The 23064-nt window shown below is 43.3% G+C and overlaps 1 protein-coding gene and 1 long non-coding RNA gene across 2 annotated transcripts; both read right to left on the bottom strand.

Annotated features, from left to right (window-relative positions):
• Positions 1–474: 474 nt before the first annotated feature.
• LOC121175598 (transmembrane protein 94-like) lies at positions 475–11653 on the bottom strand. The gene is made up of 21 exons (XM_041029410.1): positions 11627–11653; positions 11287–11391; positions 10772–10993; positions 10319–10631; positions 7466–7639; positions 6590–6692; positions 6035–6243; positions 5743–5924; positions 5253–5478; positions 4796–4911; positions 4509–4608; positions 4109–4217; positions 3452–3641; positions 3285–3362; positions 3023–3108; positions 2851–2932; positions 2327–2472; positions 2105–2199; positions 1865–1958; positions 1382–1552; positions 475–507 (listed from the first exon to the last, which is right to left on the bottom strand). Exons 1-21 carry the CDS (start codon positions 11651–11653, stop codon positions 501–503), a joined length of 2835 nt encoding a protein of 944 aa, XP_040885344.1. The 3' UTR covers positions 475–500.
• Positions 11654–15885: 4232 nt separating this feature from the next.
• Positions 15886–18959, bottom strand: LOC121201075. Its single transcript, XR_005896595.1, has 3 exons — positions 18920–18959; positions 16814–16862; positions 15886–15966 (listed from the first exon to the last, which is right to left on the bottom strand). It is a non-coding gene; the product is annotated as an uncharacterized LOC121201075 (long non-coding RNA).
• Positions 18960–23064: the final 4105 nt, after the last annotated feature.

Below are 23064 nucleotides of genomic sequence, written 5' to 3'. Positions count from 1 at the left end.
AAAACATACAGCTCTCTAACATAGGTTTCGCCCACCTGCAGCAAAAGTCTGATCTAAGCTGGAGTCCCACTCAGCCAGATGCAGCTACCTGCTGAACACAAAGGAACAAAAAAACAATAAAAAAAAAAACACACACAACAAACAACCAGCAAGATACAACTGAATCCTTCAATGCAGAAATATTGAGCAATGTTTGCCAACATGCATCTTCTCATGGTCCTCTTGATCAGCTCCTCCTTCCTGTACAACTAGTGATGTTATGCTCGACACAGTATCCATCTTTTGAAGCTGAAGCCAAGCTGCTGATCTCTGGATCAGCAGCTCCTCCATCCTGCACAACACACAAAGAAACACACTCAACATTAGCCATAGGTGCTAGGCAAGTCAAACTCTGGAAGTTAAAACATCTTACAACATTTCCACATGCAGCAGGGGGCGTACCTGGGCTCCACACTGGCCATGGCCTCATCCAAGCTGGAGTCCCACTCAGACAGATGCAGCTACCTGCTAAACACACACAGACAAATACAAGTGTACTTCCTGCTTCTGAGGAGTGCAGACGTGTTTCTGACTGCTCCTACTGTCTCTTGGCTTGCTTTTTTGTTTTCTCTCGTCTTTGTGATTTTTCTTTCCTGAACACCCTGCTCTGCTACTCTTGGGATATATTTTTGAGATGGAGCTAATTAACTGGTCACTCAGTGCTTTGGACAAAATTTTCCCCCAAAGAAAAGAATCATCGGGAGAACCACTCTGCCCTGAGGGGACATTCGCTGAGGGGTATGTCCGAGATGCTTGGGACTCCTGGCGTCTGGTATGCCTGGAAGCGTTGTCCCTGGAAGACGTGGAGGATCTATTTATCTATTGGACATTGATAGCAGGGATACTACTGATTGGCCTGGGTATTGCCCTGATCTATCGCAGAATTGGAAAAACCGCTGCTGGCAGATCAGCACTACAGCTAAGCGCGGAGATAAAACAGCATCACGGGTTCATGGATACTCGGCTGACGGAATTCCACCAGAAGATGGCTCGGATCGAAGGACTGATCAGTGACATCTCAGCCCGATCTGAGGAGGAACGGAGACAGATTGATAACATCGGAAGACAGTCCGAACACCTGTTGAGATCGGTGAAGGGACTGTCTGTCAAGCTTGAGGAGATGTCGAAGCTACTTCATGCATCTGCAGGGGATGATGAGCACTGAGACCAGACTGATTGATTACTGAAGCTCTCAGTGGGAAGAGCTCACTTGATTTCACTTTTATTAGTCAGTCACTGAACTGTGAAACAAGCTACATGAAGATGTCTTTCTTCTGATGATCACTCTAGAACTTTCTACTTAGGGACTCTGGATCAGTCCCTCCTGTGCTTTGCTTCATACCGTATCTCGTGTAGCTTCACCACCTCATTGACCACCACCAGCAGCAGCATGGACAGAGAGACCAGCATCCAGGCTAGCAGCGGTATGTCACCAAGGTTAAAGGTCGGGAGGTTGCCCCGGTCGCGCCACAACTGGTAATCCACTGAGGCCTGAACAATCTGGCTGAGCAGACTGGAGGAGAGAGGTTTAACAGTTTAGTATGTGATTTGTTTGATTTACTGAATATGGTGCATTTGTGCAAGAAGTGGTACAGAGGATTTTACAACAGCGGAAAATTATATTATTATTACATATTATTAACACATATCTGACAAAGATATATCTCCCATGCATACATCTGTGTGGTGCTGCAGTGGGTGATATCTGACACAGAGTTCTAGATTAAAATCTCTTACAGTTACAGCAGGACCGTTGAGGATGTAAGAGCTAAACTGGCTTAAGCACAGATGAACCATAGAGCATACAAATGATGTGCTAACTTACACCACAGGTACAGTGAGACACCACCAGGTATTGCTGAACGGACTCTTTCTCCACAGAGGCTGAGAGCGGTGGACGTAGCTGAGGGAGATCACCACTGGAAAATAAGGTCAGCAACAAGAGAATGTGAACAACAATGTGAACAACAGAAGAAAGGGATTGGTTTGAATCATATAAAAAGACACGAGTAAGCTTGACCACAGCTTACAGTACAGTATTCAATATGACAGAGAGAGTTTCTACCTGTGTGTAAGACGAGGAACCCTGCCATGACCTTCTGAGTCAGCAGCAGGCCATTAGACAGCTCACTGAACCACTGAGGAGCCTCGTCTGAAGAGCTGCAGTCACACAGGAAAACTGTTACTTCATTCATCAGTTCATCGATTCTAGTGTGTCTGTTCTCACAGCTGGTACAGCTGGTGTACTTAGGACAGTGGGACAGTTAGAGACAGTGCTTCTCTTTACCTGGCTGTGAGTATGTGGCAGGTGATGGTGGTGTTGTTGCCTCTGCTTAGGCAGACCTCCTGCAGCGTAAACCCAAAGGCCAACAGGTAGGCACACACTGTCAGAGCAAACTTCAACAGGAAACAGCCAAGGAAGTAGTTCTGGGTCTGGTCAAAGAGGAGTAACAGTTTAAAGGAGATTAAAAAGCACACAGAAGTACATGTATACATAACTAGTCATTCATGTTTGATCAATGGCCCCAAGTGTAGATGCAGTAAATACACAAGGTGCAGAAAGAGCAGCTGTTTGTTGTCTGTGGTATTTATCATTATCATTACTGCTTTTATGAAAGATTTCTCCTGGAATATTTTTCTAGAGACTTCATTTGACTGGAAGAAGTTTCCACTATATCACTACACAGTATGTACACTAAATGCTACTAATTAATATTATATAAATGTTTGTCTAAGCTTTAGCAGTAATAATCCAGTAAGTGAGGCTTCTAGGTTGAGTAGATGTGGAAGATCTGAGAGGCAGGATCCCACCTTTCTTGGAATGAAATCTAGGTTCTTCCCTGTGGCAACTGCCATGACTGAACTGTCTGGAGGCTTCCCCAGAAGTGACACACTGAGAACACAAATGGGCCATTACTATAATGTATAAACACAGTGAAATAACACAGTGTTGTCAGTTCACAGTGTTTTATTATGTGTGTACCTTAGAAGTGGGCAGCTGAAGCAGGACAGCCAGAGGATGTCAGTGGTGTTCATTGGAGGAGGAAGCTGAGCCAGACAGGCTAAGAACTACGGACAAACACCAGAAGCACTTCCTTCATTTATTTATTCAGAAATGTACATCACAATATTAATTAGGTCTTTAGCCTTTTAGCCTGTTAGCAATGATACACACAGAGAAATGTATTTGTACATATAAATCCATATAAATCCACATGCTCTGAGTTTGTGAAGTGCTCTCTCACCTGGATGATGACCAGACTGAGCTGACACTGCAGCAGGAAGAGGAAGCATTTGCGGATGCCATAGGTCGTGTGTCGCGCCTGGAAAAGATTCACCCAAAAAGCAAATGAATTCATATAGAAGTGTCTCGTTCTGACTTAGTGTATCTGTGTGTGTGTGTGTGTCCAACCTGCTCTATGAGCTTGACCATGCTGACGCTCTCTCCTTGGTGGAAGGTGACAGAGCAGCCCAGACTGTTGAGCTGTCCTGAGAGTCTCAGAGGAGACAGACCCTCAGCGTCTCCGTTGAAGCCTCCTCCGGTGGCATAGCCAAACGTCTCCCACAAACACTGAGACGGGTACAGAGGGTCCAGAGCGATGCTGTGGAGAGAGGACGATGAAAAATCATGTGGACTGAGAATGAGAAGTAGTTTGTTACATAATTATTGTATAATCAGTCAAAACAATGTTGCTGGACTATGGCAAGCTGTTAAAGGGTCAGTACACACAAACTAGAAAATATTTTCCCATTTACCTCTAGTAGTGAGGTATCTGTCTCCATCTAGTACAATGGAGGTGAAAGGAATTGCATTTGTACTGGACAATAAGTTTTGGGATGGAAGTAGGAATCTCAGTGACAGGTATCCCTGAACCCTGACAAACAAGACTACAACTCTCTGCATGGCTAGATAGTATTACTATGAGTTTTCATTTTTTTAATAGTAGAAATATTGCTTCAGAATTCAACATTTACTGGTTTTAATTGTGATAAAAATGAAAATCTAGTCTCATTAACATTGATTTTCAAATTTGAAAAAACAGGATGTACTTCATTAATGAGTGTATACCTGATGTCACTCTGTAGGAACAGGCGGCTGTTGCGGAAATTGGCGGAGCTTCCCAGACAGCATGTAACCTCCCTGTTCTCCTGCATGATCTTCATCATCTCACACATGGCTGTGAAGAGAACTCCACTGTAAGTAAATGTCTACAGTACTCTAAAGCAAACACTGAGTATATCGAAGACACAGACAGTGACACAGATATTTCATTCTTTCCTTGAAATAAGCCTCGTTGGTTATTAATCATCGCTTTTCCTTATTAGAATCTGTTTCACCATTGAGGGGCAGAGGAAGACAATGGAGTCAGAGGACATCTTTAAAAAGTAAGATGAAAAAGTTTTCCAGAAAAGTGGAATTACCCATAAGCAGAGTGATTCATTCTATAAAACACATAAAGAATACTGACTGTCAGGGGTGCAGTCAGTGAAGAGTGGCACCAAAAGAGGCACATTATCAATGTTCTTCAGATGAGGACGGACCTGGTGGATCCCACGAGGTAGCTTGGCCTGACAAAGGGCAGGGAGAGAAAATGATTCAGACTAATGTAAAATAATTTCAAAACAAAGCACAATTTCCTGCTGGTTACCAAAGCATAAGACAGAGGAATCTGTCTGTATTATACAGCTGCATGAAAAACAGATACTGATATTTCTCCATTGTAGCTTGAGTGGTTTTAATAAAAGGTATTGTTACCCTGTTGCAGTCCTCCAGGAAGCTGGGCACATCACTGTCTGTGGGCTGGAAACTGGCTAAGTCAGAGTGGGCTTCCTCCTCTGGCAGCAAAGGACCTTCTGCTTCATCCCAAGAATCTGAATCACATATGAAGACAGTCGGCAAAGTTAGAGATACTCTGTAAAACTCAAATGAACAGACATCACTCATGTCAGACCTGCACTTCTACAGGACTCCTTTCTGTTATTTCCCCTAAAAGAAGCATAAAGTAACATAAAATGGAAAATCTCATGTAAAGTTATACAATGTAATTCAAACTGTGACCACCCCATAGAACAGGGTAATGTCATAATTTGACGAGTTCTGATCCAGAAATCATGTGGGTTTACTCTTCAAATGATAAATCTATGTCTGTGTAATTAAACAGCAAGACTAAACACAGAAACCTTGACAACCTACATTGATGTCCACATCACACCTGCAGACAGAAGGACAGTCATGAAGTGCACCCCAACAGTAAATGTAATAAAATGAATAATATCCTCAGGTTGTGCAAACACAGGTTTGGTGCCTTGGTTCAGGTCTTCGTGCAGGGAACCGTGACTGGGGCTGGATGGAGCTCCATCACAGGGACTGTCTCCGTTTGGGGTCAGAGAGATGTGGCAGTTCCAGCCCGTCTCTAAACCCATCTTCTCAGCAAAAACCTGCACAGACACAAAATGAGCCACATAAACACATACTCTCAAAATGACAGCTTTTTGTTGTGGACTAGAATCAGATGCATGCTGGGAAATGCACATTTATTTTGGTGAATGTGGAAAAAACAATGTGCTGTCAGCAGAGACACAGAGAGACATCAGATTAAGGAGTCCATTTATTGTCCAAATGAAAGAGAACTATACCTTGATCACTTCATCCAACATAAACTAGATACTATCAAATGTTTATTGGAGCTTGTGTGTGTTCACCTTGCTGCGGAGCTCATCCTCCATAGAAAAGTAAACAAAGCGGATGCAAGCTGTGACCAGGGCATCGATAAGCCGGACTGTGTCCAGCCTCGCCTGGAACTGAGACGACACCATTCCCATGAAGATCTGCCCACTCAGGGCCTGGACGCAGTCCTCACGCTCCACCCCCTCACCTATACCCTCTGCACACATGACAAGGGAAGACAATCAAAGGAAAAGAGACAGGAAAATGAGTTGTGTTATTTCTGTTTTATTACTTGAATTAATCCGTCCCTCCGTCACTAACTCTTACCATCTGAGCTCCAGCTGTTCCTACAGGAGTTGTATTTGATGGGGGTGGTGGAGGGCAGCTCCACTCCAGAGAAGAGGCTGGGACCGGGGGCCAGTTCTACACACTTCCCATTGAGTTGGCTTGACAGTGACACTTGCATGGGTTTGTAGGCAAAGGCTGAGCAGTAACCTGACAGACAGGCCCGCTGGTAGAAGTCCAGGACCTTCTTTCTGTAACACAAGAGCAGAGTGTAGAAATAAACACTCAGGTGGCAGCTTCTATTATTTTGTCCACCCTATTGATATCAGTGAGGGCAGGTTAAATAACAGAAACACCTCTGTATATACTGTACAGTTCAACAGCATCACAAACTGCAGCCTCCAAAATGATCAGAACGCTGAAGCAACGTCTCTAAAACAGTTTGAAGAAAACCTGAACATGATGAGCTTCATGGATAATAAACTGGCAGCTGAGTGTAGATATGGATGATATCACCTGTGCTGTGCTTATGAAACTTTGATACTTGTGTCTGACTCAAGATTTACAGCCACAGAAGAGCGATCAGTGTGACGGCACCTGTCTGAGCCCGACAGGGGGTAGATATCAGTTCCATCCCAGAAGTCAGTGCAGGCTTCCAGGATGAGGTCAGCCGAGCCATGTGACAGCATCTGGATGTTATCTACAACAGAGAGGTTAGAGAAAGACAGTGAGAATAACATTAGCAGACATGAAAATACACACGAACACCTTTTTTTTTTAACTTGCTGGAAGTGTAGCACAGTGTCTGAGACTCTCCCTTTAAGACACCGACCAGGTGTCTCCACACACAACGTAGCATCTCCTGCATAAATGAGTGCATATACACACTCAGATATATATAGTAAGCAAGAGAGCAGCTTAATACAATATATTAGAGAGGATAAACATGTCTGAATAAATAAATGCATTAAATTCATACCTATAAGTCATAAGTCATTGGTCATAAATAAAGTGACAATAATTAAAATGTAAAAAAAAAATAGCTTTAAGTGATAAGGAAGAAGCTGAATTTATAGCTCTGCCTAAAAAGCCCAAACCAGCTCTAAAACAGATAAATGTCTGACAAAGACTCTAAACTTACACCGACCTCAATGCTTTTCACACACACTGAATCCATCCACAACTGAGCCCTGACAATACTCAGCCAGACCCAAACTCCAATGCACCTGGATACAGAACAAAGCCCATCTAAACTGAGCTGAAGACAGGCCTGCACTTCCAACACTCACCCTAGCACTCTCTCTCTCACACACACACATCTATTTGGTGAAGAGACAGACAAAGGACAAGTAACACAGCAAAATGCACCAAGTACATATAAGAAAAAAATCAGCTCTTTTCATTAAAACTGTAAAATAAAACAAAACAGAGCAGTAGAACCACACAGGTTGACTGAAGTGTGTATAGACTTACTGGAGGAGGAGTCTCGTACGAACAGAGAGATGAGGTGGGACATGGGAGGCTGGCGTTTGGTGAAGTAATGAAGGTGGCGGGAGGTTAACTCCTTGGTTTTCTCTCCAGATGGCAGCTGGTACAGAGCCAAGTGGTTCTCCTGTTTGAACAGCTCCCTTGCACCGGGAGTGAATCCTGACACACAAACACAAACAGACACACAAAGGAAAAGATGAGGGTAATAGATAATAAGACATGATCTAATTTGGTTCTGAAAACTTCTCTTACTTCCCACAAACAGCACATCATCTGATACTGATGATCAGTTTAAATGATGTTTCACACCAACCCGGAGCCTCTGCCTACAGTGAAACACCTAAACATTGGGAAATGGATGAATGTCTTTACTGGCCAACAACAACTCTGTACATCACTGCCATCATCTGGTGAGGAGTGGGACAGACGCTGAGTCTCAGCTGTTTAAACCTATGATTGTGATTGCTACAACCTGCTGCTTACAGCCACTGCTGACGGGAGCTCCACAGGGGACTGTCCTGTCCCCTTTACCCTGTCCACCTCGGACTTCAGGTACAGCATTCTGACCTGCCACCTACAGAAGCTCTCAGATCTCTGCAGCTGCTGGATGCATCAGGGGGGAGGATGTGTCACCAGAGGGCGGTGGCTGGTTTTGTGGACTGGTGTGAGCTGAACCACCTGCAGCTCAGCATCAGCAAAACAAAGCAGCTGGTGGAGGACTTCAGGAGACCCAGGACTCCTGCTACTCCTCTTTTCATTAGGGGACAGATGGTGGAGGTGGTACAGGAGAACAAATACCTGGGTGTCCACTAGGACAGCAAACTGGGTTTGAGCAGGAACTCAGGAACTTGCAGCTCTCTATAGGAAGGGCCCTTCAGGGCCATTTTTTAATTATGGTTCACTTGCAGTTCAGCCAGGTGTAGTACTCCCACTCCAGTCCATCAATCCAACATAGCAGCAACTTGCTTGTAGCCTTAATTTATCATGAAGACCATGTGAGAAATAGATCTTCTCACAGTGCTCAGAAATTTAATCTACAGTTGGAGACAAAAGTATTGGCACCCCTGTCAGTTTGACATGTTTTGCATAAAGCAAGGGTTTAATGCAATTTTTTATTGAAGCAAACTAAATGAACATTTCAAAACAATGATGTGATCAACAAATAACAAGAAATGATTTTGCAGTCTGACAGAAATTTTACAAAAATGTAATCGGTTGGTGACAAAAGTATTGGCACCTTTTATATTTTGTTAACTTTTCAAGACTGAATCATGCAGACAGATTCAGGGTTGTTAAGTGTTGACACACCTGTTGGTAGTTGTTAGATGGCTTTACCCAGAGATAAAAAGGGGGACAGCCAAGTTTTATTCAACTTGAACTTGCTCACTAGCCAAGCATCATGGTGATGTCTAAAGAAGTCAGTTTGCAAGTTAGAGAGTGCATTGTAACTGACCACCAGAAAGGGAACAGCTACAAGAAAATTGCAGAAAAGTTCCAAATGCCTAAGTCAATAGTGAGAGAAATGATCAAAAAGTTCAACCTGGCTGCTACAGTTGAAAACAGGCCTAGATGTGGACATCCATGAAAGATTGAGAACAGAAGTGCTAGAAAAGTTGTGTGAGAGGTCAAAAAGAACCCTGGACTTACAGCCAAGGATATCAGGAAAAACTTGGAAACATCTGGAACATTTGTACACACAAGAACTGTACAGAGAACACTCAGCAGAAACGGCTACAGAGGATGTCGATTCATCATTCATTCCTTACTTGAGAGCTGTCTACAAGAAGACGCGACTGGAGTATGCTAAAAAGTATGTAAGTGAATCTGACAGCTTCTTCTCAAAAGTACTGTGGTCAGACGAGTCAAAAATAGAGTTGTTCCGAATTAATGGCCCTCACTATATTTGGACAGAGCTAGGACAAGCCTTGGACGAAAAGCATCTGGTGCCTACTATAAAGCACAATGGCGGTTCCATCATGGTTTGGGGATGCTTCAGTAGTGCAGGCACTGGGACTCTTCACATCATGAAGGAAAAGATGGATGCCACCATGTATCAAGAAATAGTTTGTGATCAAATGCTCCCATCAGCAAGGCAGCTACTGGGTCGACGTTTCTACTTTCAGCATGACAACGATCTGAAGCACACAGCAAAATCAACAACAGAATTTCTGAAGGAAAAGAAGATTTCTGTACTACAGTGGCCGTCCCAGTGCCCAGATCTCAACCCTATTGAGATGTTATGGGCAGATCTGAAAGTTGAAGTTGCTTCAAGAAAGCCTTCCAGTCTGACTGAACTGAAGACCATCTGCCAGCAAGAATGGGCCAAAACACCTGTGCAGAGGTGTCAGCAGTTGATATCAAGCTACAAGAACATATTACAAGCAGTTGTAAAGGCCAAAGGTGGACACACAAAGTACTAACTGCTAAGTGCCAATACTTTTGTCACCAACCAATTATGTTTTTGTAAAATTTCTGTCAGACTGCAAAATAATTTCTTGTTTTTTGTTGATCACATCATTGTTTTGAAATGTTCATTTACTTTGCTTCAATAAAAAATTGCATTAAGCCCTTGCTTTATGCAAAACATGTCAAACTGACAGGGGTGCCAATACTTTTGTCTCCAACTGTATGCAAGGACTTTATTCTGGGGTAAAATGTAATCTGGAGTTCATGCTGAGTGGGATGAAAGCCAGATCAGCTTTTACCACTGAAGAAAAATCCTCTGAACCTCTGATCACTGTGTTTTCACATGACCTAACAAAAAGCCAAACTATGAGGCAAACTAGGTCATGGTATTAACAGGTGGCTCTAAACCAACCAGATGTCAAAGCAGCTCACCTATGAGCCTGGAGAGCTCACAGAGCCCCCAGGGTACGTAGACAGTCAGTACAGAGCCGTGGCTCTCCTGCAGAGCCAGGTTGGACAGGTGGTCAGAGAAGCGGCAGAGCTGCTGGGTGACGCTGGCGTTGCAGAGGTTCAGCATGATGTTGAGGCCCAGTGGCTTGAGGGAGGGCAGGTGGCACTGCCAGGAGAGATGATCAAACTGGATGCTGGTTGGGTTCTGCTGGTCCTGTGACAGGCTCAGCATCTCCAGGTGGTAGTCACACACAAAGTCCTCTGCCTCCACCTCTGGGCAGCCCATTGCAAAGTCCTGGAGACAAATGGGACAGAAATGAAAAGACCAACAACATCACAACATAGCAGGAATAGTAAAGTTACATCAGCTTACTGAATCAATAGCATGTTTCCTATTTTCACAACGGCTGGTACAGTTTCAGGTCTAAGCTCTACCTGGGCCTGGTCGTCCTCGCCTCCCTCGGTATCGTGGCTGAAGCTCACGTTGGATCCAGAGTGGTGTTTGGTGCGACTGTGTGCGGGCTGGCAGGAGCACCGAAGCCGGGCCGTGTCAGATGAGCGAATGCTGTCGTGTGAGGTCTCGCTCGGCTCGGGCCCCTCCCCCAGCTGGGTGGAGGACTCTGCCGGTAGACAGAGCAGAGCCTGCCCCTCCTGGGCCTGTACAGCAGTCACAGTTAGTCAGGAGTGGATACAACACTGTGCCTTATCAGGTGGTGAATTGGGGCTGCTGGTGAGGCTAAAAGGTGCCAGAGAAAACACAAACACACACCTCATCTAACTAACTATACATCTAACACCTACATCGAACTATGTGCAATTTTCCTCTTCATTTTCAACTGGGAGTTAAGTAACAGTAAGAATTTCCCTACGGGGATCAATAAAGTTATTCTGATCTGATTCTGATTCTGATCCCTGTCGTCATCCGTCTCCATTCGGCAGTAGGAGTTGACGGACAGGTTGTCTCTGAGATCATCCTGGCTGTTGTGAGGTGGTTCGACCCGTCCGCTGAAGAACAGCACGGTCTCTGGACTGAGGTTAGGCCACGACAGGATACCCTGTTTGTCCACACAACACAGCACCTACACATACACACACAATATCTGCAAATTAGACACATACTGTCCACTCAGCAACAAGTCTATAAAATGGTTTCCATGTCTATGGGCATAATGATGGTCTCTGGCTTTTTATGGCCCAAATGTTGCCGTGGGCTACACCAGTCAATGGTAGAGTGTGTAAAAGGCTGGAAGTGTAGCACAGTGTCTGAGACTCTCCCTTTAAGACGCCAACCAGATGTCTCCACACACAACGTAGCATCTCCTGCATAAATGAGTGCATATACACACTCAGATATATATAGTAAGCAAGAGAGCCTCTTAATACAATATATTAGAGAGGATAAACATGTCTGAATAAATAAATGCATAAAATTCATACCTATTAGTCATAAGTCATTGGTCATAAATAAAGTGACAATAATTAAAATGTAAAAAAAAAAAAAAAAAGCTTTGAGTAATAAGGAAGAAGCTGAATTTATAGCTCTGCCTAAAAAGCCCAAACCAGCTCTAAAACAGATAAATGTCTGTATGTTTCCACCTACAGACGACACTGACACAAACAAACACTCTAAACTTACACTGACCTCAATGCTTTTCACACACACTGAATCCATCCACAACTGAGCCCTGACACAGAAATGAATGCATGCATGTGTAGAAACACTAAACAATGTTAACCAACATGCAATGTCTCACCTGGTCTCTCATGACCCTCCAAATAAGCTCTGCCATCCTGCAAGAGAAACACAAACAGGAAGCATCAGCACACAAACCACCTTTGAAACAGCCCTTGATTTTCTTTTTTTTTAATCCACTTACCACAAAGAGCTCTGACAACACACGAACAATTGCAGTGTGTCCCTCACTCCCACACGATGGCGCTCTTTCCTCACCAGCAGCACCTTCACTGTCTCCACCTCACATAGACCTACAACACACACTCTCTCTCGCTCACTCACACACACTAAAATTAGTGCATGCATAAGTGTAGAAACACTACAATGTGGCTCTTGCTCACCTGGTCTCAAATGGTCCTCTCACTCAGCTCCTCCCTCCTGCTGAAAAAATACAAAGACATTGGTTTTGGATACTAATCAAGTCAGTCCTTGAACTTGTAATATTTTGCTTGACTTCCAGCTGCAGCAGGGGCCTTACCTGAGCTCCACATTGCCCATGGCCTCAAAGTTGGATGGCCACTCAGCCACAAGCAGCTGCACACAGAAAGAAAGGAGGAGACATTAATGCATGCATAAGTTTTATTCTCCATCAAGCAGCAACTATGTCTCACACACACTAAACCCACACTGACCCCAGTGCCATCCATATAGTGACAAATACCCACAACTAAGCCTGACAACACTAAACTACACAACACAGCCTGTGCTTCCAACACTACCTGCTGATGGGCTTCCACACATATACAGTTGTGTCCGGATCACAACTGCATAATGTGCTTCCACATACCAACACTGGTGCAACAGCCTGGAAATAGCAAACATACACTCTAAACTAGGGGTGTTCCATCTCAGTCACCTCACGATTCGATTACGATTCACAGTGCTACGATTCGATTATTCCCCGATTATCGATGCATCTCGATTAATCTTTTTTCCCCACATAGAATGTTTCTTTTGTTACTTGTAAAATAATGTATATTTTTACATATCGATTCATTGAAGTAAAACACGTTTATCTCTCTAAAAACAATAATAATACTAAAAATATATATTGTGTGGCTGTACCGACATGATTCTGATTTGATTATTTTATTATGAACATGTACAGGAAAAAAATATCTGTTAAAAAAGAAAAGAAAAAATAGGTTAAGGAAATTGATAATATTTCCACTTCTATTACAATCTGATATCTTGATTTACATGTCCAGAAAGTAATCCTTTTAAATCTTATTGTATGTGCATGTCAGATTGTTTCTCATAAGGATTTTGGACACTATTCGGTCACTGCGCGTATTCTTACGTTTCCAGTCAACAGTGTTGACAGAATATGCAACACTCGACGCTAACCCCTCAGTACAGAGCCGAGCAGTTCGCGTCGAGTTTCGCAGTTTTTTCGCCGACGAACACAGAGCCGTAGGCAGCCGCTTCGCCATGCTTGAATTGTTTTGAAGGGGGACGGGCTTAGTCTGTGGAAGGGGCTTGTTGTGCCACCCAGATTTGCTTCCCTCCGTGCAGTTTTCCCCTGACACACGTTCCTCTTCCACACGAAAACAGCATTGCGCTCAAATTATGTCAAATTCCGCGATATTCCGCGTTAAAAATAGATTCAGATTTAATAAATTAATAGGTTTTAATCCAATTCCGCGATTCAGTGATCGCGGAAATCATAGGGCCCTATAATATGTCCGGGGGGCACGCGCTACTTTTTTTTCGTTCCGACCGCAGCATTTTCCTTCCGTTATTAAAAGAATCGATTTTTGAACATTTATGGATCGATTCTGAATCGTCAAGTGTCGCGTCACGATTAATCTATGAATCGATGAATCGGGCACACCCCTACTCTAAACCTAGTTGGACCCCAGTGCCCCCCCAACTAATCTAAGTCCCATCTAAAGTGCATTAAAGACAAAAGCAGGCACTTCCTTCTTTCTGATTTTAATACAAACATTCTCTCACTCAGTCATGGATGCATGCATACTGGTAGAAACACTGCACAATGTGGCCTTCATGCACCTGGTCTCAAAGGGTCCTCTGGATCAGCTCTGTCCCACTCAGCCAGATGCAGGCACCTGCTGAACACAAAGGAACAAAAAAAAAAAAAAAAAAAAAAAACAATAAAAAAACAATTTAAAAAAATGATAATAATGGTTGATTCTCAGCTTTAGTTTTTGGCAGTGGACCCACACAATCAGTGAGGACTTTATCAAACGGCTCACCTGTCACTGGAATGGGATGCAAGGGAGCAGGGGGATCACCTGGTTTGGTTTGCCAACAACCTGGTATACATGGCAGGAACGACAATAGTTAACAACATCAGACTTGAGTCCTGGCCAAAAGAAATATTTAAGGACTCTGTGATAAATTTTTGTAATGCCCATGTGTCCTGACCAAGAGTGGTCATGAGCTAAAGAGAGTACCTGTGTGTGGTAGACTGTAGGGACAACAACCTGTAAGGTCACGCTCCAGTCCTCACCAGCCCAGCGACGCATCAACAAGCCACCGTCAAGAAGATAAGCCACTTTCTTTTTCTGAGCCTCTTCCTGCTCAACAACAGAAGAGAGACATTTTGAGAGAGTTATATCAGTGTTTTGGGCTGAAATAAACTCTTTTCAGGTGGAGAGAGGTGACACTGACTGATCAGGCTGGCTCTCAGCCTCAGTAAAGTGGCTGTCAGGGGACTGCCCTGTGACTAAGAAAGAATCAGACGGGTCAAGGTCATTATTCCTCGATGGGGCCCTGGTAACCACACATGCTGGGAAGATCTCAGGGTATTCTTGGGCAATGTCTGTCCCTGGGCTTGAATCAATCAGGCACAACCTTACCCCCAGCTAAATCATTCCACAAAATAAAGTCAATCCCTTTTACTGGTAAAGCTGGAAGGACTGCAACTTTAAAGAGCCCACTGACCAGAGGAGACTGAAGATGTATATTATGCAATGGAGCAGAGACAAATTTCATCCCCACACCCTGAACAGCTGCACTCAAGCCACAATATGACATAGGTGACAAAGATAAAATGCCTTCATGGATAATGGACTGGGATCCACCTGTGTGTCAGGATTTTTACTGGCTGCTGATCTTTTGGATCCCCACTTAATGAAACAAAGCCCTCAGAAATGAAAGGCTTAAAACAGGGGTCAGGCTTGTTGTCCTCAACTGCTGTCTGGACGTGGAAGTCCGACAGCCTTATGTTGTTGGAGATTAGAGGGTTGTTTATGCTTTAGTGATAGGCAATCAGCTATCAAGTGAGCCTTTTTCTGACAGTAGAAGCACTCAGGATGTACACGGGGAGGTGACCATGGACCCCTAGCCTTTTCAACCTTTTCAACAGGAGGGTGACCAGAACTAGACCCCGCTGGGCGTGACATAGGAACTTTGTCTGGGCGAGAAGATAAAAACACATTTTATCACCAGCTCATAAGCACGCAGTATGGATTCTTTAAGCACATTATAACACAAGCTATCTGTTAACGACAAGGAAGACACAACCTCCTGTGTCTTACCTATGAGCTTGCAATGAAGCAGGACAGGCCACATCTCCTCAGGCCACTTTAGTGCTGTAGCAATCCTCTCAAATGCTGTAAAACAGGAGTCAACCTCCACCTCCCAAAATGTGGGCACCAAGGATATATTCCTACTCACATCAAAGCTTGGCTTTGTCAGGACCAGTGGAGATACAGAATTGTCAGACCCTTGTGAAATCTGCACGAAATTTTCATGGCCTCCAATTCAAGCTGGCGTAACTTAATCTCTTTTTCAGCCTCTATCTCCAACTTGCAAACTTGTAGTCTAAGGTCATAATCCGCTCTACGTACCCTCTCCTTTTCCTGTGCTTCCAGCTGGAGACGAGCGATTCTGACCTTGATCCTTGCATCTGAACTGGAGTCAGACGACCCTGGGGAAAAAGGGTCAAAGCGAGGAAAAGTGGCTGGAACAGCTTCACTCTCAATCCTAGCACCTCGGGGTGTATCATGTACAGCCTGTTCCCTTTTACCATCAGAAAGAGAGGAAACACTTGGACCAACAACTTCCTCCCCTAACTCAGCTGAAACAGGGTTAATAGGAACAAGCAGAACCTTCAACTCAGCAAGTTTTTCCACTATTGTGTTTTGAATTTCCTTTTTAAGACTAGTTTTCTGGACAGGGATGCCATAATGAGCTGTTATACAAAGCAAATCATCTTTAGTACATGAATCAACTTTTTCAATGCAAGGATTATCAATGAAGTCCTGCAAGTCAAACATCCTTCTTACACAAATACCAAACTACAAGGACTCTTCAAAATTCTTTGGTTGGTTTGTATTGACCCTGGGAAAAAGTATCCCTGAGGAGACCCCACTTGTGTTCCAACCTTAGTTGGTGGAAGCTCGGGATTTCAGGTCTGTAACACAAGCAACCAAAGCAAATGAACAGAGTCAGTGTAGGTGGCATCATTACAGTTAGTTTATTTGAAAACATCAAAATGGAACAAAATGGAAAAAGTGGGGGAGATGTGGACCAGTGGTTGTGCCAAACAAAACAAAAAAAGTTCCAATAAAACCAGGCCTAGATTACTGACTACCTGAGAAAACAAAGGAAACAAAAGACCTGGCTGAGCTCGTTAAAAAGATAAAGAAAAGAAAATACAGGGGGGTGGCACCAACCAATAACCCTAGTGTGTTTATACAACAATAATTCCTACATGCTGCTAAATGTACAGGGTCCCCCAAACTCACCTGTCCACAAACACCCACCACACTTACTCTACTGCCTGATGCCACCAGAGGAAAAAGGCAATCTGCACCTGGAACACTGTGAAGCAGGGCAGGGGAGGAGAAAGAGGAAAAAAACACACACACAGGCCATCCAGGCACGTAACAGCTGTATGTGTTGTGTATGCTCACACACTCAGACACACACAGAGAAATGAATGCATGCATATCTGTAGAAACACTGACCAACATGCTCTCTCTCACCTTGTTTCTCATGGTCCTCTGGATCAGCTCCTCCATCCTGCACAGGACAAACACACTCTACATCAGATCCAGGTACAAACAGTCAAACCTATTTGAAACATTCTGCTACACTTCCACATTCAGCAGGGGGCGTACCTGAGCTCCACCCTGGATATGGCCTCATCCAAGCCAGAGCCCCACTCAGCCACATACACCTGGAAAGAGAGAGACATTAATGGATATGTGTAAAAACACTGAACATCTGTCACTCTATCACATCTGGGTTTAAACTCAGCCTGGCGTCCACACACCACAGTCTAAAAGTCACAGTGCCAAACTCTAACATACATGTGGTCATACCAAACAAGTCAGACATATAAAGCCAACTATTACACACATCTACTTATTTAATTCATGTCTAAAGTCAAAGTGGTACAGCTAATGGTTACCCATGATTCTTACTATTGCATCCAACAGCTCACAGTTTAAACTCTTACACTATGGCACCCAGACACCACAGGCCAACAGCCAAAACATACAGCTCTCTAACATAGGTTTGGTCTGTTTAAACAAGAAAAGGACAGAGTTTTTAAAACTCTATCAAGTCTAAGTGGTGCATCTAACACCTCACAGTTTAAAGCCTGAGAATCTGACATCCACACAGCACAGCCTGCACTGTTTCATCTGCATATCAACTATTTGTCTAAAAATTGACCTAAGGCTGAAATGTTAACCTAAAGTGTGGAGCCAGTCACCAAGATTAAACACGGCACAGTCTCAAAATCAGTTGGTGCATTGCAAAATAAGCAAAGCCAACAAGCAGACAACTGCCACTGGGTACAAATCAAGCCTTTAATTTGTAATCACCCTCCACAACCCCAGATGCAATTCTTCCTCTTCATGTCCCAGGACACACACCAACTGCCTCTGACCCGACGCTACCTGAATTCAACACAGAAACAGAGACAGTGAGACACACATGAACCCGGAAATGTAAAGTGTAAAAAAAAAAAAAAAAAAGACTGAGCGATGTTGACCAACATGCTTGTCTCTCGTGGTCCTCTCCATCAGCTGCTCCATCCTGCACAATGCACAAAGAAACTAAACAAGAACCACAGGAAGGAAGGAAGGAAGAAAGGAAGAAAGAAAGAAAGAAAGAAAGTCTAACCTTGCATTTTCAAACATTTTGCAAAACCTCCAGATGCAGCAGGAGGCCTACCTGAGCTCCAATTTGACTGTGACCTCCTCCATGACCTTCATGCCAATCTTCATCAAGACAAGCCTGCAGACCCACGCCACAATTGGAGCCCGACTCCACCAGAACCTGTTAAACACAGCCACACACAGACTCACACCTACAGGCCCAAGCACAGTACCTAAACACCGAGCCACACAGCTCCATCAACAATACACAACTATTGGCAGCTTCTACATCAAGAGCCAGCTACATCTAACACACACACACTAAACCTGCAGTGATCTATGTGACCTCCACACATTGACAACTACTCACAACTCAGCCCGGCCACAACCACATACATAACACAGAGCTACACACTTCAACCCATGCTTCCAACACTATCTGCCCATAGGCTTCCACATATACACAGTTGTGTCCAGATCAAAACTGCATCAAGCAGCAACTATGTCTCACACACACTAAACCCACACTGACCCCAGTGCCATCCACATAGTGACAAATACCCACAACTAAGCCTGACAACACTAAACTACACAACACAGCCTGTGCTTCCAACACTACCTGCTGATGGGCTTGATGTCCAGATCACAACTGTATATGTGTTTCCACCTACAGACGACACTGACACAAGCACAAAGAATCTAAACTCACTCACACAGAGAAATGAATGCATGCATATCTGTAGAAACACTGACCAACATGCTCTCTCTCACCTTGTTTCTCATGGTCCTCTGGATCAGCTCCTCCATCCTGCACAGGACAAACACACTCTACATCAGATCCAGGTACAAACAGTCAAACCTATTTGAAACATTCTGCTACACTTCCACATTCAGCAGGGGGCGTACCTGAGCTCCACCCTGGATATGGCCTCATTCAATTTGGAGCCCCACTCAGCCACATGCACCTGGAAAGAGAGAGACATTAATGGATATGTGTAAAAACACTGAACATCTGTCACTCTGTCACATCTGGGTTTAAACTCAGCCTGGCGTCCACACACCACAGTCTAAAAGTCACAGTGCCAAACTCTAACATACATGTGGTCATACCAAACAAGTCAGACATATAAAGCCAACTATTACACACATCTACTTATTTAATTCATGTCTAAAGTCAAAGTGGTACAGCTAATGGTTACCTATAAGTCTTACTATTGCATCCAACAGCTCACAGTTTAAACTCTTACACTATGGCACCCAGACACCACAGGCCAACAGCCAAAACATACAGCTCTCTAACATAGGTTTGGTCTGTTTAAACAAGAAAAGAACAGAGTTTTTAAAACTCTATCAAGTCTAAGTGGTGCATCTAACACCTCACAGTTTAAAGCCTGAGAATCTGACATCCACACAGCACAGCCTGCACCGTTTCATCTACATATCAACTATTTGTCTAAAAATTGACCTAAAACTAAAATTATTACAACTACATTTACTCTCTGGCAATCCTCACAGATGACTCTAAACAAAGAAAAGTCATATACCTTGCAGAAAGGATGGACAGTGGAAAAGTTGCAGAAAGTTGATTTTTCTGATGAATTATCCTTTAACTGCATCCCAATAGCTGCAAATACTGCAGAAGATCTGTTGGAACCCGCATGGACCCAAGATTCAACCAGAAAACAGTCAAGTTTGGTGGAGGAAAAATCATGGTTTGGGATTACATCCAGTAAGGGTGTGCAAGAGATCTGCAGAGTGGATGGCAACATCAACAGCCTGAACTATCAAGAAATTCTTGCTGCCCATCACATTCCAAATCACAAGAGAGGGCAAATTCTCCAGCAGGATGGCACTCCTTCTCATCAAAGTTCCTGAAAGTGAAGCAGGTCAAGGTGCTCCAGGATTGGCCAGCCCAGTCACCAGACATGAACATGATTGAGCATGTCTGGGGTAAGATGAAGAAGGAGGCTTGGAGGATGAACTGTGGGAGTCCTGCAAGACTGTTTTCTTTGCCATTCCAGATGACTTTATCAATAAGCTATTTGAGTCATTGCCGAGACGTATGGATGCAGTCCTCCAAGCTCATGGGAGTCATACATGATATTAATTCTTTTTTCCAAGGCACCATGACTTTATGTTCTGATGTTATTGTAACATGTTTGTGTATTCAAAATAAAGAATAATTTGTAAAGCACATTATTTTTGTATGCGACAAGACTTTTGTCCAAGCACAATCTGACCTTTCTGTCCTAATTAAATGGTAAAACTCAATGAATGATACAAAACTTTATTTTGGTATAACAGGCATAATCTAAAGAGCTTTGCCTTTCATATAAGCTATTTCTGATTCCAGTCAAGTTATTATTTGTTTTTTCTACAACTTGGATGAGTGACAAGACCTTTGTCATGGACTGTATATGCTTCCACCTACAGACAATACTGACACAAGAACAAACACTCTAAACCTACACCGACCTCAATGCTTTTCACACACACTGAATCCATCCACAACTGACAAAGACAATCTTTTGGCCAACTTGCACATAACCATTTGCACTATTCAGCAATCTGCAATTTTCATATTCATATTTATATGTATACATATATATATATATATATATATATATATATATATATATATATATATATATATATATATATATATATATTTGTTTTCCATATATTTCTTTACTATATATTTATATTGTAGTGAAAGTTTGTTTATTTAGCTGGTTTTATTTAAATTGTTTATTTATATTGTAAAACACACATTGTTGAGAGAAGAAACAACATTTCGATTCCCCTGTATGTCTGACATATGGTGAATTGACAATAAAAGCCTTTGAATCCTTTGAATCCTTTGAACTGAGCCCTGACAATACTCAGCCAGACCCAAACTCCAATGCACCTGGATACAGAACAAAGCCCATCTAAACTGAGCTGAAGACAGGCCTGCACTTCCAACACTCACCCTAGCACTCTCTCTCTCTCTCTCACTAACACACACACACACAAAAATTAATGCATGCATGTGTAGAAATACTAAACAATGTTAACCAACAGGCAACATCTCACCTGGTCTCTCATGACCCTCCAAATAAGCTCTGCCATCCTGCAAGAGAAACACAAACAGGAAGCATCAGCACACAAACCACCTTTGAAACAGCCCTTGATTTTTTTCTAATCCACTTACCACAAAGAGCTCTGACAACACACAACAGCCACGGTGTGTCCCTCACTCCCACAGGATGGCGCTCTATCCTCACCAGCAGCACCTTCACTGGCTCCACCCCACATACACCTACAACACACACGGACTAAAATTAGTGCATGCATAAGTGTAGAAACACTACAATGTGGCTCTTGCTCACCTGGTCTCAAATGGTCCTCTCACTCAGCTCCTCCCTCCTGCTGAAAAACACAAAGACATTGGTTTTGGATACTAATCAAGTCAGTCCTTGAACTTGTAATATTTTGCTTGACTTCCAGCTGCAGCAGGGGCCTTACCTGAGCTCCACATTGCCCATGGCCTCAAAGTTGGATGGCCACTCAGCCAGAAGCAGCTGCACACAGAAAGAAAGGAGGAGACATTAATGCATGCATAAGTTTTATTCTCCATCAAGCAGCAACTATGTCTCACACACACTAAACCCACACTGACCCCAGTGCCATCCATATAGTGACAAATAGCCACAACTAAGCCTGACAACACTAAACTACACAACACAGCCTGTGCTTCTACACACAGTGGTTCCATCCCTGCTTCAGCAGGCCGACAGTCACATGACCACTCTGACTGATGAGTCCTTGAGGTTCTTTTCCCCAGGTCTTCCACTCAGATGCAGTACACACACGGTTGCTGGGGAGTGTACACAAATGAATCCTTCAGTGTAGAAACACTGAGCAGTATTGGCCAACATGCATCCTCATGGTTCTCTGGATCAGCAGCTCCTCCATCCTGCACAACACACAAAGAAACACACTCAACATTAGCCACAGGTGCTAGGCAAGTCAAACTCTGGAAGTTAAAACATCTTTCAACACTTCCACATGCAGCAGGGGGCGTACCTGGGCTCCACACACAAATACATGTTTAAATGTAGAAACACTGAGCTATGTTGACTTATGTGCTTTCTCTTACCCTCTAATGATTCTCTAGAGCAGCTCATCCTTCCTGCAGAGAAGGCACATGCACACACAGGCTTTGGATATTTAACCTGGAATTTTCAACATTCAGCAACACTTCAAGGTGCAGCTGAGAGCCTACCCTGGCCATGGCCTCATCCACACTGCTGAACAATTAAGCCTGGCAACAAGACATGCAACTCAACCCATGCTGCCAACACTATCTGTTAGTGATGGGTAGATGAGGCATCATGACACATTGCCAAACTGTATTGATACTGTGTCACTGAATACTGACACCTGCTGGACCTTAAAAATCCCTACAGGCAACCTAGTTGACAGACTCAACTGACACTGATTTGATGACCTAGTATATACAATGATATAACTTAAGTTATTGTATTATTTCATATCTTCATTTAAATTTAAAATCTTTGATATTTTTAGATACAGTCAATAAATAATGTGAACATGTATCATAACATGAAAATCTAAGTGAACGTGTTGTGAATGAGGATGCTTGTGGACTGGGATTTTCTTTTTTTTAATATATTTTTATTTTTAAAAAAAAAAAACCGTTTTGAAATTCAGTCTGTTACGCTTTTTTGATACAACTTCTCCAGCTGTAGAAAACACCCGCTCACACGGAACAGATGAGGATCCGATATGAGATCAAAATGGTCCCACACGGTGGAAACCTTTCTTTTGGCTTGAGGCTGCTCCATAATTATTGATTAATTTGACAATGAACCGCAAAAGATCAGAGATTGTTTTGTCAGATGCATCCCGTT

The sequence above is a fragment of the Toxotes jaculatrix genome, chromosome 21 (genome assembly GCF_017976425.1).
Source record: "Toxotes jaculatrix isolate fToxJac2 chromosome 21, fToxJac2.pri, whole genome shotgun sequence".
NCBI classification, from domain to species: domain Eukaryota; kingdom Metazoa; phylum Chordata; class Actinopteri; family Toxotidae; genus Toxotes; species Toxotes jaculatrix.
The sequence above is the reverse complement of the archived record's forward strand: the minus strand, read 5'-3'. Positions and strand labels throughout refer to the sequence as shown.